Source organism: Phoenix dactylifera, chromosome 3, assembly GCF_009389715.1.
Source record: "Phoenix dactylifera cultivar Barhee BC4 chromosome 3, palm_55x_up_171113_PBpolish2nd_filt_p, whole genome shotgun sequence".
Classification (NCBI taxonomy): domain Eukaryota; kingdom Viridiplantae; phylum Streptophyta; class Magnoliopsida; order Arecales; family Arecaceae; genus Phoenix; species Phoenix dactylifera.
Genome location: NC_052394.1, coordinates 6,841,732 through 6,856,434, shown reverse-complemented (window position 1 = coordinate 6,856,434; position 14,703 = coordinate 6,841,732). Strand labels below are relative to the sequence as shown.

The window sequence follows — 14,703 nt, the reverse complement described above, 5'->3', positions numbered from 1 at the left end:
GTGCTACTTACACTATTGGAAGCACGATACGAAATCTAGAGTAAGCCACTAAGATGATAGCTTAGTAGGAGCATGAACTTACTTCCAACCAAATGGTTTCGAGGTCGAAATGCATGGACGTCGATTAAATTGTGGAGACCAGATGCTCCCTTCTTGGACACGAGATCTAGAAGGGCGTATCGCTCTGCTAATAGCCTCGGTGGTGCCAGGTGTGACGCACTCACATGTGGTATTTATGCCGGAGCCCAGAGAAGTAACCGAGCCGGGCTCACGGGTGGGGAGGGTATGAGTAAAACCGGCCGGAATGCCCAACACACGGTCATTTCTGCCGGCATCGAACATTCTCCTAACGGAATGGAGGGCCCAGTGAGTACTGCTACGCGGGGGTGGGCTTGTTCCTTCCTCCCCTCTTCCTTTTTTTTTTCAACAAAAAAAAATAAAAAAATCTAGAGTAATTAAGTGATATAAATTGGAGGGAAAAAGAGAGAATCAAATTAATCCTGGGTTAGGTATACAATGAGTAAATTCGAAGAAGAAAAAGAGGATTCCGGTACTTTCTACCTTCCCTATTCCATCTATTTGATGAAATTGGAATAAAATCATACAATGTTGTGCTTATTCATTCATTTAACATGGGTTACGGGGAAGCCTCACTCGATACAAGTGTCGTTTATTTAGGATGAGGTAGAAAAATGCGTCGCGCCACGCCGTTGCAGCATCATGTCACGTTGAAATGGTGGTTGAACGTCCCATGGAAGGTTCGCGTGTTCATGAATTGGAAGCCAAACGTCAAACCCCTACTTACCGCAATGAAGGGAAGGCTGCCTGATTGAAATGTGGGAGCGCGGATTCTCGGATAAACCGACGCTAAGCCTTGACGCCAGCATGCACAATGTCAGCAAATATGACGCCACTGCAAACGTTCTCCGAGAAAAAAGATCAAAAGAAAAGCCCGCAAGGTTTATTCTACGAGGACCTAAAGATGCGTTTCTCGCCGCCTTGTCACCGCTTCCCTTTTTTTCTTTTTTTTTTTTGGGTAAAGAAAAATATAGGGAGGAGAAAGGGACAAGCCCACCCTCGTGTAGCAGCCCCCACTAGGCTCCTGTTCCGCCAGAAGAATGTTCAATGCCGGCAGAAATGGCCGTGTGTTGGGTACCCCGACCGGTTTTACTCATGCCTTCCCCACTCATGGGCCCGGCTCAGCTATCCCTCTGGGCTCTGGCTTGAGTCCCAAGTATAAGTATGTCACACCTGGCACCACCCTAGCTACTAACGGTTCAAGAGCGGTCCTATACCTCATGTCCAAACAGTGACCGAAGCCATATTTTAATTATCGTTGCAGCGACTCGAACTTGGGACCATGAGGTTAGAATCCCCGTCTAGTACCACCTAAGCTACCACCTTGGTGGCGTCACCACTTCCTTTTCCGGCAAGAAACATGGACTAGCCCACTGCGAGTTTATCCCGACTGCGTCTCCGTCTGGATTCGGTCCTTTTCTCTTCATTTTTGAACATGCGGGATGAGGAATAATTGACTGAAAATTCATGGCCCAGGGCCACCATGTGCTTTTTAGTGGCTGAATTTTTCAAACGTTATTTGAAACATTGTGTTTGCTTAACATGCAAAACATAACTTGTTGGCTCTCTTACCATGTGAATTGGAGAATTGTTTGCCGTCGAATAAATTGCTCTGCGAATGAGTGGATTAGGTTGAATTAGAAAACATACAAGATACCATACTGATATTCTTGACCAGACGGAATTATTAAATTAGATTATGTTTTAAATTTCATCATTTTTTGCAATAATTTATGAATTGATAAATAAATTTTCATATTCTAAATCTGAGAAACATGAATAGAAAAAAATATTTTCAAGAAATATATTTTGAATTCTGTACCTTTCTCAAGTGGGAAAGGAGCTCCAAATAGCTGAGGGATAGCATTGGTCAACAAAAAATTTGATATTTAAAAGTCATTGACTGATAAAACAAGAACATAATGGCGGAAGAAGATGTTGTTGATGACAAAATTTTCTAGCCTTGTTACCAATAGATTTAGTTTTCTTAAGCTTTATGTTTAAGGCAATAGCTAGTACTTTTAGCTGGCTTTTGCAAGGTTAAAAATATCAACTATGGCAAGAGAAAAAAAAACAAAGAAATGATGCATCATCTGTGCTTGGGTGCCTTTCTCGATGGTTTAGCTGATATTTGCTCTCACGCACTCAGCGGGCGAGCACAAGTATTTTAAATAATGGCATGCCAAGTCATGTGGGTTCACTTTCGGACACATTTTGCGGATTATTGGTAGCTTGCACCTAACTCAATCCGTACTCCACGTTCGGCACGCGGCTAACTCCATGCAAGGCAATGCCCACAAAAAAAAAAAAAAAAAAGACAAGCTGCTTGATATCTTTTATGGGTTTGATGTGGCCCATCTTGCCTTCTTACGCCGAGTTATTATTATTATTTTTTTGATGAAAACGGTATTTCATATCACTTTAACATAAGTACAATTTGCTAAATTAGAAAAAAAAGCAAACAATACAAAGAAGAGAGTATCTCTGATACAAACATAGCTGACCTCTTCACTATACCGAGCAACAAATGAAACGATGGTTCGGCTGCTTTTTTCGCCTCACGAAATACATGACCCATCTGGAAGGATGCCAAACCTTGGTCCAAACTGCAAATCTCCCGAATCAAAGAAAGGCCAACCCCGTGGGTACCGTGCCGCGTTATTATTTAGATTGCGGTGGTGTCCATGCTTTGTCCACAAGATGATGAATATTCTATCGATTTAGTGGGCAAAATGAGCCTATAGGTGCAAAATTTTCGTAAAAAATTTAAAATGCTTTAAAGTTTGCGAAGCAAGACCTATCATTCTTTATAAATATATCCCTGTGATTAGCAGTACAAATTGTCGGGAATCTCGCACAAGTTCTATTTCATTCTCGAGCCATGTCTTCGTCCGTACCGCGGAGGGCGTCCTACTTGGTGGCATCTGTCGGCATCTCCAGTTGTGACTCAAGCGATCGGACCGAAACCGTTGATGAGCGGGAATCATCCTTATCTCATCCACTTGCGTTTAGACTGTGCTACCGACTGGTCCGCATCAATTGAAGGGGCGGAAGCACTTCTTTCACATGCTGCCAATTTGAGTTCGGTGGATGCTCTGTCTTTGGGTCACATAAAAGCTATCAAACCAGAAGGCACTGAAGTTGAGCAATGTGCGTAGGTTGTTGCTGCATCGTGAGCAATGTGCGTAGATTGCTCTTCTCCAAATGCTCGTAGTGAGACACATGTCACGCCGAAGCGTGACAAAGGATTTGTAGGGGTTAGGTAGGTACTCTGGGCTTTAGTGAAAGCAATCTGGCATCTGGTGGTGATTATCTCCTGGGAGAGCTGTGGAAGCACGTAGTGAACATGTGTCACGTTTGGCTTTCATTTGAGTGAAGCATCTAACTTTTATGAGTGAAACAAACTTTTATGATGGGTTTGGTTCAAGCTAAAGATGCTAATAATGCAGTTTGTGGATCTGACTGGACTGGTCAGTGATCACCATGGAAGAACTTTATTTACTTAATTCTTGTGCATAATTGATCTTGATGTTTATCCTTGTCATTAGGCCCCGTCTGCTGGTTGGGTTCGACAAATAGTTCCCAGACACTGTTACTGCTGCATGCCTATGGTTGCTTTGAAGAATAAAGAGTTTGAAGTAGATTGCTAGAATAAGACTAGACTAATAAAATGGATAGCTGGTTCCAAATTGTTGCATGACCATTGCTTGGTAGACTTTTAGAGTAATATGTAACGTGATGAGAAAGTTAACCATCTCGCTTAGCTGGTGAATTTTGCCTGCAAATGGTCCAGGAAATTGACCAAGGCATTATGGATTTTGTGCTAATATTCGAGTATACCAATTCGAAGGGAAGGTTTCGATCAACTATAGGAATCATAGAGAAGACCTTTCAAGAATTGTTATAGGGGAGACCTGTAGTGAAGCATATCTGTACCAAGAAGAGAAATTTAAATGGAGACTATATTATGGACAATATTATCTATAAGACTAATTTATACAATTCAATGACTTGAATTTGAAAAATTAGCTCGTGTTTCTTATCACCTTAATGGTCACTATATCATTGTCACTCTGACAATTCTGATTCATTTGTATCACCTATGATATTTATGTTTAGAGTTTTGCTTATCGTACCTTGAATGATCATCAAATGGGGTTTTATGCACTATACTTGGAAGTAGGTGGTTCATGAAAGGCTTTGTTTGTTGCCATACCAGAGTGAGACGGTCTTGGTCGGTGATGCATTCTTCTAAAACTCTAACGAACGATTGCCAGAGTCGAAGATGGCGAATCGACTGATGGAGGGTGTTGAAGAAATTATTGGCGGTGGTAGCCGAGGTCTACAAAAAGTTGGCGCTAAGAACAAACCTTGGGCGAAAGTGGTGGAGAGCCAGCAATGTCAAACGCCATGGACTCTTCCATTGATGTTAGATGAGGAGATTGAGAATCTCCAAAGGTACTTCTCAGGGATCCTTGGATAACGGATCTTTCGTGGGTAGCTTGGCCCACTTTAGTAAATCAGGAAGCATTGGAGAATATGAAGGTAAAGGATCCTTTTATTCCAAGTGAGAAATGTTGGAACACCTCTCCTATAGGCCAACTATTCAGGGATTTCTAGGTTAATAAGGTTATATCTATCGCTATTTCGTATTATGATGTGTCTGGTAGAATGATGTGGGGAATGAATTGTAGCTCTAAAGTTCAAACTAGAGATCTCTACAAGCTCTTTACGGAACATCAAGATGATAGGAGGGATGGTGCTTGGGTTTGGAAGTGTGGTGCGCACCCAAAGGTGGCACTACTTTTATGGAAATTGGTTTGGGATCGGATTCCTTGCAGAGTTCTCATCAAAAGATGGTTGGATATTAGTCCTGAGTGTAATTGCTGTTCTGCAGAAGAGGAGATGATAGATATATTCTTTTTTAGTGCCCAAAAGTAAGACAGTTATGGCAATTACCAAGCTTTCCTCTTGGTTGTATTATTGATCATTATCTTGTTGAAGCATTCATTGAATTTCTAAGACTTAATAGAAACAGAACTAGTAAAATATTATTACGTATAAGGGTTGTATAGGCTTGCTAGAAATAGGTTTATATTTGAAAACAATGATATTCCCCCCAAGAATTGTTATGGAAAGAGCCTCCACCCAAGCTACAGAAGTTATTCAACTAGTCACGATTGGAGAATCTTTAATAGCTTGAGACACCTATGACTCTACTTCATGCTGTTTCTCGAATGATTTATATTACTTCAGGGGCTGCACCTCCGGACTTCCTCAATATTAATTTTGACGATAGTATATTGAACGATGGTGTTAAAGGTGGTGTAGCATTTATCATAAGAGGACCTAACGTAGAGATAGTGGCCATCCGAAGTCTTCCTCTATTTCTCCTTTGTCTTTTTTTCGGGAGCTTGGGTTCGGCCAAGTGTGGGTCGGGCCGGTCAAGTGGACCGGGCCCTAACCAAGATCGGGCCTCCACAAACACAATTCACACGTGCATTTGGCAGCCTTGCTGGGTTGGACAGATTAGAAAGAGGTATCCATCAAATTGCTGGTACCCACATCATTATATATCTACGTCCCATAGTGGGAATGAAAATGGACTAGATGGGCCCATTGGGTCTGGGCCAAGAGATATCGTTAAGTGGGCCGAGGGCTCACCTATCCAATGTCCGTCGCATCTGCTCCTTTTGCTGAATGTGATACAAGTTTTTCGCCGATGACGTGGACGGCTGATCTAACACCATCTCCATTAATATTCGTGCCATAGCGGTTATCCTATCCACAACTTTCCCCGCTATCGCAATCCCACCAGCGTCATAAATTTCTCTCTCCCTGGATAAAATAAGAATAAGAAACTATCAATAAATCAAGAAAAATCAGCAAGAATTTGTGGCTCCTACGAGCTCGCTCCAATCCCGATAGGATCCCTTTTTGCCACTCGGATCGCTTCTCCAGGCGCTGCCGTTCTGCGACGGAGTCCGCGACTTCGGCCACTCCTGCGATCGGCCGCGTACGCCTCTTTCTTCTTCTTCGTCTTCTTCTTTTTCTTTCTTCCCCTTCAATCTGTGTCGCTCGCTTTTCCTTTGATTTGATCCGAGTTGGTGCAGTAGGTCATGTCATTTGGTGTAATTTCTCTGGGATTAGGGTTTGTCCGGTTTGAATTGCGGGAAATTCTGAGACCAGGGTAAAGAATTCGGGGCGGATGGATAGGGTTAGGGTTTCTTGATCCACTTTGGCGTATATCTGGACGGGTTTAGGGATAGTCTTTATGAGACAGGATGGTGTTTGAGGAAGATTAGGTGATTCTTGAGCTCTTGTTATCGCTTATAGTTTATAGGGTGCTAAATTCTTTTCCCTTCTGGGTATGGACAACGCGAAGGAGTGTTATCTTTGAACTTGTTCGGCTTCTTGTTTAAACGAAAAAGTTCGTTGTTTTTGGATTATGTTACGTTCCAGGATAATTCATGGGTAATCCTTTAGACTTCCAAGGTAAAATTATGGATAGTTAGATCCACAGTCTTGATGTGAAGTTTTAGGCGAATGATATTCTCAGCTGTTTGAGTCCTGAAAAATGTAATTTGGTTTGCAAAGTTGAAAAAGAAACAAAAGGAGGAAAAACATATGTACCTTTGCACTTTCCAATCAAGGATTATTTGAGATTTTCATTTTAAGTACACAATGTTTTTTTAATCGTAATATTTCTAGATTACAAGTTTTTCCCCCTGAAACAATGTGAATAGACCATGTGAGTTGTATTGGCATTTAGTTAATGTATAAAATTAGCAGTTCATAATGACTTTTTAAATTAAATAAGTGTGAATGTATCAACGAATAGTTGCCTTTTCTTGTGCAAAATGATGTCTATCAATACTGAATGAATCAGCATGTATCCATGATGAGGTCTGATGTGCCCATTGTGTATGAAGAAAATAAAAATAGAGTTTGAAACAATCTACTTGTGATATGCTACTTTTTTTATTGGCCTATTCTCTAGCCTTCATAATGAAAAATTTACATGTTACAGTTCCCCATTAGTTTTTACAGTAGTGCCTTGTATTGATGCAGTGAAAGATCGAGCAGTATGAGTTTTGTTTGTCCATTTGCTAAAGCAGCTGGTGCCGGTGCTAGCTATCCAATGAAACATGAGGAGAATCATAGTAGACAGCAGGCAGAATGTGATGATAAAGGAGATACGAAGAGCAATGATTCTACTTCTGTTGGTGATGGCTGTCCTATGAAACATGAGGGGAATTACAATAGACATCAGGCAGAGTGTGATGATAAAGTCGATACAAAGAGCAATGATTCTACTTCTGTTGGTGGTGGCTGTCCTATGAAACATGAGGGGAATTACAATAGACATCAGGCAGAGTGTGATGATAAAGTCGATACAAAGAGCAATGATTCTGCCGTAATATCTCCGAAATGTCCCTTTGGATATGATTCTCATACATTTAAGCTGGGTCCTCTAAGCTGCATGATTTGCCAGGCGTTGCTTTATCAAAGTAGTAAATGCTTGCCCTGCTCCCATAAATTTTGCAAGTAGGTAGTGCATACAGCAGATGACATGTCATGCACTTTTCTTGTAGAAAACCAATGTTTAAAACTTTAAATGTTCTTACCTGCCACTTGTTTCAACAGAGCATGCATCTCTCGCTTTAAGGATTGTCCATTGTGTGGTGCTGACATAGAGAAGATTGAGCCTGACACAGAACTTCAGGTCACTGTTGATCGCTTCATTAATGGCCATGCTAGAATCAAGAGAGTGAATGCAGATGGGCAAGAAGTAGATGGAAAGAAAAATGTGATATATGGGGATGTATCTATGGAGAGAGGGGCTTTTCTAGTGCAACAAGCTATGAGGGTGAGTAAAACGAAAATTATGCTATGATCTGGCTAGTTATCTCTCTATTGAATATTCTAAAATTGAAAATTATAGCCTCTATCCAGGTTAGTTTAATAATATCTTATTTATGCACTCATCCTTGGACAACTGCCTCATAGTTAAGCTTTCTGTTTTATCTGCAGGCTTTCCATGCACAGAATATAGAAAGCGCAAAATCAAGGCTTTGTCTTTGTGCAGAGGATATCCGGGAACAATTACAGGCATCAGACAGCACATCAGATTTATGTTCGCAACTTGGGGCTGTCCTAGGAATGCTAGGGGACTGCTGGTGCGTCTCTTTTCCATCCTTGTTTCCTCAATTTCTGTTTTGAAATTTGTTGTGTCTGCACTTCTAATATGGGGATTTACATATTAACACCACTTCAGGCTTAATTAATTAGGATTTTTTTATTAACAAAGATGTAACTTGTGAAAAAAAGTATTTTGGTGCAATAGTAAGGTAGCTCCATTTGTGATCTGGAGGTCATGGATTTGAAACATGGAATAGTCTCTCCGCATATGGGGCAAGGCTGCATCCATCTGACCCTCTGCAGACCACGTAATCACGAGAGACTCATGCACTAGGCTGCCCTTTTTTAAGGATGTAACCTGTAAAAATGTAAATTGCATTTTTTCAATAGATCTATGTGAACTGAACTATATTTTGATCTTAATCTACATATGACTTGCATATGATTGAGTCATGGCCCTTAGCTTTAGGCAAACTGAATTCTTCTAGCTGGAACTCTGATAGAATCTTGAAATAAGCAATATGGTTGCCTCTGCACTCTAAGTTTTGAAAGAATATAGGTTGCAGAGGGTTGGTGCTAGGCAGGTGCCAAGAGGTCAAAGCAACCCCGAAAACAGTAAGTTCAAAAAGGGGAGAAACATAAGCACTATTTTTATCTACAAGCTGGAACATAAGATATCGAATAAGGCGTAGTAGGTCAATGAGAAGTACCAACTTGGGACCATTCCATACTAATTCATAAATCACTCTCATTCTGCATACTTGAACATGATATTAGGACATTGAGGTGGGCGTCAGAGGTGTTTCTTTGTTTAGGTTTTTGCCTTTTTGAAACTGCAGTTCGAGCTCATCTTTATTATAAGCATTGCGTTCTATCTGAGATCAAGTTATATGGGAATTCATGCATATGTCCTTCTCATGCTTTCAGAATAGTCCTATATATGAAGTAACATAATTTCATTGATTCTCATATGCCTAAATGATTCTGAATTGCTACTTAAATCATGCTCATACTATCATTATTGCATGTTAAACTTGTGCGCTTTCATGATTGCAATGCAGTCGAGCACTGGGTGATACTGGTTCAGCAGTCACTTATTATGAAGAGAGTGTTGAATTCCTTTCAAAGCTGCCTGCGAAAGATCTGGAGGTTGGTATTTGGTTTTTAACCTTAAAAATCCCAAAATTTAAAAACATCGTATACAAATTGTTGTTGGTCGTTGCACTCAGCAACCTAATTTAACCATACATTCTTCTACAGTTGGTTCACACTCTATCAGTTTCACTAAATAAAATTGGAGATCTTAGTTACTATGATGGAGACCTGGAATCTGCAAAAAATTATTATACACGATCTTTGGATGTTCGACGAAATGCAATCAAAGAGCATTCTAATGTATCTTCCCAGGTAAACATTTGTCCTTTGCCTTTTATTTTCATATCATTACTTTCGTCGTGGTAAATAGTGCAATAGTCATATCCATCTTTTGAAAGTTCAGTTAAACTAAATAACTTATTTACAGTTGGCTTTTCCATATCTGTGTAAATATGATGCATGCCAACTCTAACTAGCATCTTTGTGTAAAATTTTACGCGCTTGTCGGGATTTTATTTTCCAGTATTCTTATGGCAGTGGGTGTTTTTAAGTCTTGGGAAGCACCAACTCTAATAGCTGATCCTAGAGCATTCTTTTGATTGTTGGGGTGTTCGCATTTCAGTTTTAGTCATGCTAGTTTAGGTTGTGCAATTTTATATTAACTGTATACAAGTTTTCAGGTTGATTTTGTATTAGGTTCTGGTAGCCTATTTTAAGTAGAAGAATATGAGAGAGAGAGAGAGAGAGAGTTCAGAAATTATCTAGACAGTGGTATGAAACGAGGATGCTAGATATGCATTCTAAGCAATTCTATTGAACTTTTAACGGTAAAGAAAAAATAAATTTAGTTGTTTGGGACGTAAAACTTAGAATTTATCTATCCTAACATTTTTAAAAGTTTGATTCTTTCTATAATCTTTTTCCTTGAATGAGAATTGAGTTCAATAAGCCTATAGAGGTATACACTTTTATGGGAGGGTCAAATAACTCAAACTAAGATATCCAACTGACTTATATGGTGAAATAAAACTATATTAATTAATTATACATAGTGTTTCTCCTTGCACATTTATGAAATTATAGTTGCTGGAAGGTGATAGTTTTGATATCCTTGTATGATGGTTTCTCACTCATTGTTCACTTGAAGCACGATTGAATTATGCTTGTTATCTTTCATGTTCTTTCAACCTTTTTTTTTTTTATGTTTAAAAGAAAAGGAAAGATTTTTATGATCTGCAATCCAGTCCATGATCCAATCTGATTTGACCCCTTCTATGATTTATGACGTGATTAACAACATTTCCAGCACGTATAGGTCTCAACTTTTTCTGGCCTAGAGACCACCTTGCTACATTCATTTGGGCCTCAAAGCTTCATCTCCTTAAGATCTCCTTCAGTAGCTGCTTGTAGGTGCTATTACTAAAACTTGGCTTAGCACTTTTGGATAATGTGTTTAGTATAAAGCCTAAGCCGCATTTGTTGTAGCAACAATGCAATGGCCAATTTTCTCGCCAAGCATGTGCTCAATATATATGATTTTTTTTGATCATTTTTAATCTTTGTCATCATTTTTATTTTTAGTGGTATAGATTAAATATTTATATGAAATATTCCCTTTGATTGAGTTATTTCACTTATACAAAAAGGATAAACTTTTTTGGTACGTGACAAATCTTATTTGACCTCTATAATATCAATTGAACACTTTAGCGGCCCCTTGTTCAATTTAACTCCTTGTGTCCTCAAGATATTGTAGGAATATACACTATAAGTAGGGTTTGAGATGGCCTCGGTGTAGGTCAGTCCACTTCTGCTTGAGCCCGGCCTTGATTGGTTGAGTTTGGTGCCAAGCAGAAGCCTCATTTTTTCGTCAAAGCCATTCTTGAGCTTGGACGGCTTGCTAGGCATCGTTGCATGTATTGAGAGACTAAGGGAACCTCGGAGGAGGTGTGGCTAAGCTTGGAGGGGACGTGGAAGCTTAGCGAAAGCAGAGGATGTTGAGGCTCAATGGGTGCAATTGTAGGTACAAGGGGGATGAAGAGAAAATCAGTCTTGGAGGAGGTTGGCCAAGATTGGAATGCCAACATGCGATCAGGGGCGTAGCGAAGGATGTTGAAGGGCTGATGGCTATGTCATGGATTTGGGTTTACCTACCAGGTGTGGGTGTATCTAAGCATCAACTCCTTTTAATATATAAAAATTTCTTCTTAGGGAGACATGCCTAAGTGTCATACCAATATCCATGTTTAAGCATCGAGTGTAGGTACTCTAAGCGAAATCAAATGGTTTGAGAAATGTAGTTGGTGGGCAAAACTATAGGTGAATGGAGGCGAGAAAGGTGGTCTTGGAGGGGTGTGGAGGCTGAGATTAGAGAGAATGTCGGCGAGGAAGCAGCAATGACCTACCGGAGAAGATGGAGGATGGTGAGTTGGCATAATAAAAAGGCTAGCAACCTTGGATGGGGGTCATACTCCATGTTCAAGTGTTGAGTATAGTACTCTAAGCTAAGTCAAAGGGTTTGAGGAACGTAGTTGGTGGGTATAACTATAGGTGCATGAAAGCAAGAAAGGTGGTCTCAAAGGGGTGGAGAGGCTAAGATTAGAGGGGATGTAGGTGAGAAAGCAGCAGTGGCCTACTGGAAAAGATGGAGGATAGGAAGTTTCGCATAATAAAAAGGTTAGCAGCCTTGAAGATGGTGGATGAGGTGGACAATAGGTGGTAGCAAGTGGGAGGCCTATTTGAGTGGGGGTACTTGTCATAGTTATGGAGGATGGAGAGGGGAATGGCTGGTGACAATTAATCGAGGGGCTATTAAAGATTAGATAGGAATGGAGGCAAAGGGGATGGCTAACACTTCCCATGTCCATCTTAGTGGCTGCTTGAACTTGGCTTGAAATATATTCTAGTGGAATTTTTGAGTGCCAATCCACCTTGGGACAAGTAAGGATTTGGTCTATCCAACTTATGATCCATGTGGATCACTAGAACCGTTGTGCACTGTTTAGACCTCCAAAATGTTCAATCAAACCATTTTTTGTTGTTTTGGAAACTTCTGACCAGATTGTATCTTCTAATTTGGGAAGAATTAGATGAAATGACAGAAGGCAAAATTAATATAAAAGTTGAGATAAAACTCCGATAAGATTTAGCTTTTTCATGATTATTTCTATTTTTGCTTGCTATTTAAAGAAAATTCTGACCTCTTTGAATTAGAAGAGGAATCCGACTCAAATTCTAAAATGGCAAACCTCACTAGTATAAATAGAGGATCTTTGTAATAGCTTTATTCATCTTTAATGAAAGTGAAGGGCTTAGAACCCTACTTGCAAAATTTTTTAATATTCTTTGTTATTTTATTCTAAGTGATTTGAGTTAAGGGGGTTGTAGAAAATTCTTGTTCTCGCTGACCTTATCATGTAGGGTGCATTTTTTACCCTACTTGCAATTCAATATGATGGTATTTAGTACTTAAAAAAGCTGAAAATAATGTTTTTCTTCCATCCTTAGGCCTTTCATATGGAAATCTGCATTATATCAAGATGTTAAGAGTAAAATTTTGGTTTTCTAGGAAACTAGGTAAATGCTATGATGATGAGAGTCGTAAAAAACCTAATTCTAAATTTTGAATCTGACTTGGATGTCTAAGAGTCTGCGGGGCACTTCACATGGAGCTGAAGTTGAAGTTATGTTGATAACTGGATGTCTACATGTGACTTCTGTGATTTGCTTCTTTATTTTTTGAAAAAGGCATGCAAATTGTTCGATTTATGCATTTTGGGCCCCTAACAAATCCTGACTGTAGTATGAACTGTGAAAGAATGCAAAAATAAATTTAAAAAATGGTGTGACATGCAATGACACCATATATCGAATCGAGTGTTGGTCTGATACTGTCGGGCTGGCCCCTAATCAGCATAGGATTTGTAATGATACTTCAATCATTTGGTTGGAAGGATAACTAGCATAAATTGCTAATAATATATAATTTTTGAAGTTTTTTCTCCATATCAAGAAGGGAAGCTTAGTGTGAATTGCCAATGACAATGAATGTTTGTCATTTGAGAAAGAAATAATCATTGCAAACTTTCAGTGTGTATTCTTTTTTATTGAGTTTCTTTAACTACCTAAAGAAGAGCTAGCTCTTATCTTTAGATCTTCGTAGTTATACTGATTAACCCTTCTATAAAGCATGCATCATCTTTAGAAAATCTTAATGGTTTTGATGTAGTCGACAAGTATAAGTATCCCTCTTTGATTCTCACACCATGATAATAGGGTCAATTGATATAGGTGACAGACTAATACATAAGAACTCTCTCTCTCTCTCTCTCTCTCTCTCTCTCTCTCTGATGTGAGGAAACGGTGCTAACTTATTTTCATATAGGTTGTTGATCTTGCAGTTTCTCTTGCCAAAGTTGCTGATGTGGATAGGAATCTTGGCAATGAGGATGTTGCAATTGATGGATTTCATGAAGCCATAAATTGCCTAGAATCTCTGAAGTTGGATTCCAATGAAGCTAGTTTAGAGCAACGGGTAGCTATGTCCATCTTTTGTGGCTCTCTGTGCTTTTGTTTTCTAGCTCTTTTGTGTGTGTGTGATATATAATGTATCTATACTGACTTTCCTGATACGTGTATATGCAGCGTCACTCGGTACTTGATTTCTTGCACAACGAGCTTGCCAACAAACAGACTCCTGTCTCCAACTCTTCTTAGGAGGCAGCTAAAGACGCGTAATGCATCCTGTTCAACATCTGGATCTTCACAATCATGGTAGATGAATAGCACGGACACGAGATATATGCATATTCTCTACTGTGTTCCCCACCTGGCATGTAATTTAACTGGCCCTCACGGTGAGGATCTAACATAGCCATTTGTTCATGGTTCTCTGCTACATGGTCATTTAGAACAAGCATATTCTTGTGGCTTGGTAGCTTTGTGTTGTGCATCTAGTGAAGCTATATTAAGCGTATGCCGTTATCCTTTGCCTGATATTTCATATTAAATGTACCAAATACATAAAAAGGCCAATTATGATTTGGCATTAGTGTTCATAATGTACTTGGTTGTATTTTGATGGTTCAGAAAATAATACTAGACCTTAACTAGGTTTGAATCAAATTTGCAGTCTAGCTTGTTATTGTAGCAAGTTTGTTATTTTAGCAAGTTGGTTACTGTTCCTTAATTTTTGTTCACAAGTATGTAGGAACATACCTTCGTTCCAGCATGCCCTAATCGCGTACACATTCTGTATCCTTCTTTATCTTTAATTTTTGTAGTTGATAGATTTTGCCAGCTTAACTGGTTAAAACCCGAGTCCGATTAGGATTGAGGAAGGTTCACTTTCTTTTTTTTATCTTTTGCACAAAAGATGACATAGAATTG

General features: G+C 39.4%; 1 protein-coding gene across 1 annotated transcript; it reads left to right on the top strand.

The window, feature by feature from the left end:
- The first annotated feature begins 5,926 nt into the window (after window positions 1-5,926).
- On the top strand, window positions 5,927-14,439 carry LOC103702200 (protein NCA1-like). Its single transcript, XM_008784534.4, has 8 exons — window positions 5,927-6,094; window positions 7,150-7,626; window positions 7,726-7,948; window positions 8,113-8,258; window positions 9,282-9,369; window positions 9,481-9,627; window positions 13,700-13,849; window positions 13,960-14,439. Exons 2-8 carry the CDS (start codon window positions 7,166-7,168, stop codon window positions 14,029-14,031), a joined length of 1,287 nt encoding a protein of 428 aa, XP_008782756.1. The 5' UTR covers window positions 5,927-6,094; window positions 7,150-7,165; the 3' UTR covers window positions 14,032-14,439.
- The last annotated feature ends 264 nt before the right edge of the window (window positions 14,440-14,703 follow it).